The sequence below is a fragment of the Malus domestica genome, chromosome 16, assembly GCF_042453785.1.
Source record: "Malus domestica chromosome 16, GDT2T_hap1".
NCBI lineage: Eukaryota > Viridiplantae > Streptophyta > Magnoliopsida > Rosales > Rosaceae > Malus > Malus domestica.
This window is the reverse complement of record NC_091676.1, coordinates 8,542,224-8,546,630: the sequence shown is the minus strand read 5'-3', so window position 1 is coordinate 8,546,630 and position 4,407 is coordinate 8,542,224. Positions and strand designations below refer to the sequence as shown.

Genomic DNA, 4,407 nt, shown 5'->3' with positions numbered 1-4,407 from the left:
TACCTAATTTAAACTTTTTCTAGAATTGATTCAACCTTTTTATGCGAAATTGATGATATCTACCACTAAAAAACATGAACAAAAAGAGAAGTTAAAGAATGCATACATTCCCCCCACAACATTTGATGAAATGAGTGATGGTAGCAAAGCTTGTCTTAAGTAATCATACAATTCATTTCCTAAGCAAATGGCCAATATACTCATTCAATCACACATCATCAAGTGACTAATAAGTGAGTGGGATGTTTTCCTTTTTCTTTTTTGCCAAATCACATCTTAAAAATCGTATAATAAAGTTTAAATTAGATTAACCTAAATCTAGCTAAAAAAGATTGATTTATATGTATCAACCACATGTGTTAGTGTTTTCCTTTTTCTTTCCCCTAAGACGTGTGGCACTTTCCTTTTACTTAATAAATTTGTTACAAAATGGACTGTCATATGCCACTTTGATTGCCACCACCCCCCATTACTTACTTCCAGTGTTTAATATATTGATGAAATTGTCGATATTTTCGTCAAAAAATAAAATAAAAATGAGAATCAATATGGAAACGGAGAGGGGGGAATGGTAAAATGCAGACTAAATTTTCATTGTTTATTTGCAAGATATCTGAAAATTTGTGAATATCAACAATATTTACTGATTTTCTACAAAAATTTCGAAAAAGCAAATTAAAAATTTCGAAACTGTGAAATTTGTTTAAGAAATTTCTCCAAAGTTGTAGACCAAATTTTCAACTACATAGTATTTAAACACTTTTTAAATTAATAAATGTATTATGGTTTGATCTAACATTTTTTAAAGCTTCATTTAAAGTTTGAATTTTTAACAAATTTCTATCATTTTCATCGAATACAATCGATATCAATATTTTTGTACCTCACATCAATGTTTTTTTTTATCGATATTGATATTTTAAACACTGCTTACTTCCGACACCCTCAAGCTCAACCTCAAAGGTGCCAACTGATGGAATAAGTAACAATTGCTTAAATCACATCATAGCTAGCTAAAGCTAGAAAGTTGCTTCAATGGAGCACTTGAACCTTGCCTAATTAACTTGTCTTCCTATATAGCACTCACCTTTTTCTCTTGAAGCTTCAAAAATTAGATATCATTTTGCAAAATGTGAGGCAATCATAACCATCAATATAAGATTTCATTTTGCGAAACATGGGACAACCACTTGTTTGATTGTCTCACATTCTAGATAAAACAGGATAGTGTGAATCGTCCGACTGTCTCACTTCTGAAAAAAGAGATCCGCCATTGTAATTTCTTCCTCAAGTACACAACTAAACAAAAGAAGGAGGAAAAAGTGGGAAAATGGTATGGAAGGTAATTATGTAAGGGGGAAGGGGGTGGAGAATTTGGCAAGGGAGGAAGTGATGATTAAAATGGGGAGGATAAAGTTAAGGTAAGATGGAAGGTTTTGAAAAATAATGATTAGGTTTTGGCAAAACCAAGGGGAATGAGTGAGAGAGATGCGGATGCGGTGGGTAATCATTTCACATGCTCTTCTCTACTTCTTCCCTCCTAGGGAAGGAAGAAAGAAGACTTGGTAGTTTTTGGTGATGAGGGTTGTTTGGTAATTTCCGTGGGTGAATGGTGGGTATAAATGGTATAATTGGTCATCATCACATTCATGATGGATTCCCTTCTTTTACGTGTGCCAACTGAATTAGTGCATTCCATAATTCCGTTCCTTTTTACCTCCCTTTCGAATGAGTATTTTTTTTTTATTATTTTTGTGAGAATTTTGAGGATTCTCTGATCACGTACGTTCATCGTGAATTGAATGGTTAGAAATCATTATAAATTTTTTATTTAAAATTAAATACAAACAGTACATGAAGAAAACTAACCACACGATGTACGATGAATGAACATGATTAAAGGATCCCCGAAATCCTCACAAAGAGGATATTCGTAAAGAGGATCCGGAGATTCCTCCCTTTCCCCGTCTCAGATTTTTCTTTTTTCTTTTTTTGAATCTTCACTCAACACTTTCAATTTTCTAATTTGTATTTAGCTATTAGCTGCTAAGCTCATTCCTCAACTTTGGGGTCATTTTGGTCATTTGGGCCTCTAAATAAGTTGGGGGTCCATCGCACGATTGGGCTCCAAACGAGGCCCAAGTCTCGAAATGCATCGAGTCCAGAAGAATCACCAACTAATGAAAACACATCACCCTATAGCCCAGAAGAATCACAACCAATGAACACACATCAGGTGTTAAATTGTTAAATGTTTTTTTTTTTGTCAAACGATAGGTTTTATTAGATTAGATGTTAAATTAATCACCGACATGATTCGAACTCACGCTGTCTTGTAAGAGCTTAACTCATTTCCACCATTATGGTAAAGGCCACTTGCTTAAATTGTTAAATGTTAGGGAGAGTGTAAATTTGTGGTGATCAAATCTGCACCTTGAGTGCATAAGTATTATTACTTTTTTCCACTATGGTAAAGCGTCATCTACGAGAATTTCTATAATTTTGAAACTTCAAAGTGTGCAAAACACCAATAGTAGAATTTGGCTTTAGAGAAAAGAACCTTTTGCAGCGAAAAATGGATCAACAGAGCCAAGGGAAATTGGTATCTGCTTTTTTAGTGTAGTCATTTCACCGATGATTCCTCCTCCAATGAGTCCAAAGTCAAATAATTTTAGCTTGCAATCCTACAAAAATTGTGAAGATTTATTAAATTCGATGAGGATTTCAAATAGATAACAAGATTAAGGGGTAGATTTCAAATAGATGAAAGGCATGAGGTCCAAACCCAATCCAGCATTTTGTGAGGGGCATTCATATTCAACACCAAATATGGCTTTCCCCTTGTTGTGTAGAAATTCAACCAGGCCTGCTTATTTTTTTTTTTTTTTGAACAACCCAAGGCTGAGAAGCCAAACAGAAGCAAGAGAGCCTACGACGAGGCAAACACAACGAAGCTAAACATAAAGCAAAGCAGTGAGCGGGGATACAAACCACAGACACTTGCACTAAGTAAAAGTGTCACCCCAAACCCACCACAAACGGCTAATAAGGACAAGGAAGATCATCACTACATAAAACATGAACTAACGAAGATGGGGGTCTGTCAACCCACACAAAATCACACATCTCCGTAAGACCAGCTGACACAAGAACATCCGCTGCCATATTGGCTGATCTTGGCACCCAAGACCAGCGACAGTTCTGGAAAGCCGAACCCAACCTTTGAGCCCTAGCCAAAATGGGGAAAGCCTCCCAGCTGCCATTTTCAAGAGAACCATTTAAACAGGAAATAGCCTGAAGAGAGTCAGATTCAATGATAACAGAGCTGAAACCCAACGAGGCACCCAATTCACATCCGCGAAGAATCGCAATAGACTCAGCCACTAAAGAAGAAGGAGCCAAAAGAGAGGACCTAACCGCAGCCTGAAAAAGCCCACCTTCCTGTCTAGCCACCACCCCCGCAAAACGCATCTGAGAATATTTAGACCAGCTAGCGTTCACATTGATCTTAACAAAAGGAGAAGAAGGAGGACACCACCTGACTCTAGCAGCCTCCCGAGAACCCAACACTGGCCGAGCAACACCCAAATTTGACACAGCATGCAAATAATTCCCGAAAGCAGTCGACAATGAAAAAATAACCTTAGACGGGTTGATAGAAACCTGATTAAACAAACTTATTGCACAAACCCACTTGAGATGATATGTTCGGAATTGCTAATGCAGGAAACACTTCTATATAAGCTTATATTCCTAGGGCGCTTTCATTAAAAATTCAACCTTCTTCAGAAAATAGCGGTTTTATACTCTACAAAACTTAAACTTTTTCGGTCAAATACTGTCATGAACGCTTATGATTACCAAATATCAGCTCGATCCTACCAAAAGGAGTCAAACATGCCCTTAATAATAACAAAAACTTTTCACCAAACTGCATATATATAACCCACACGAAATAGAATGTTCAAAACACAAACTGAATTTACCTTTTACTGTCAAATTATGCAGAGTGTCCCATGGATTGAGGTCATAGACAACACCTTCAAGTTTGGATGACCATTCACAGTCGGATGTGTCAAAAACTCTTCTTCCGGCAACACAAACTAAATCATCAATTCGGTAAACCTCCAAAACCCAAAAAGTTAATTAACTTTTACAATTACCTTAATCATCAAAATCTCATCATACATGAGTTTGCTGCAGCCTGCTGATTTTTCATCCCATATTTTTACATCTCGAGCTTCATCTGTTCCCGTAACCCTTGCTTAATCCGTCTTCGATATAATTTTAAAAACTGAGTAAATCCAATCAAGTTGTTCTGGTGAAATCATTGGTGCATGCTTTCGAGTCCGCAGATGTAAAGACTCCAATGCTTTCTGCAGAATCCATCAGCCAAAGATAAAAAAA

The 4,407-nt window shown here is 36.6% G+C and overlaps 1 protein-coding gene across 1 annotated transcript; it reads right to left on the bottom strand.

Annotated features, from left to right (window-relative positions):
- Positions 1-3,042: 3,042 nt before the first annotated feature.
- LOC139192985 (uncharacterized) lies at positions 3,043-4,190 on the bottom strand. The gene is made up of 2 exons (XM_070815930.1): positions 4,164-4,190; positions 3,043-3,663 (listed from the first exon to the last, which is right to left on the bottom strand). Exons 1-2 carry the CDS (start codon positions 4,188-4,190, stop codon positions 3,043-3,045), a joined length of 648 nt encoding a protein of 215 aa, XP_070672031.1.
- Positions 4,191-4,407: the final 217 nt, after the last annotated feature.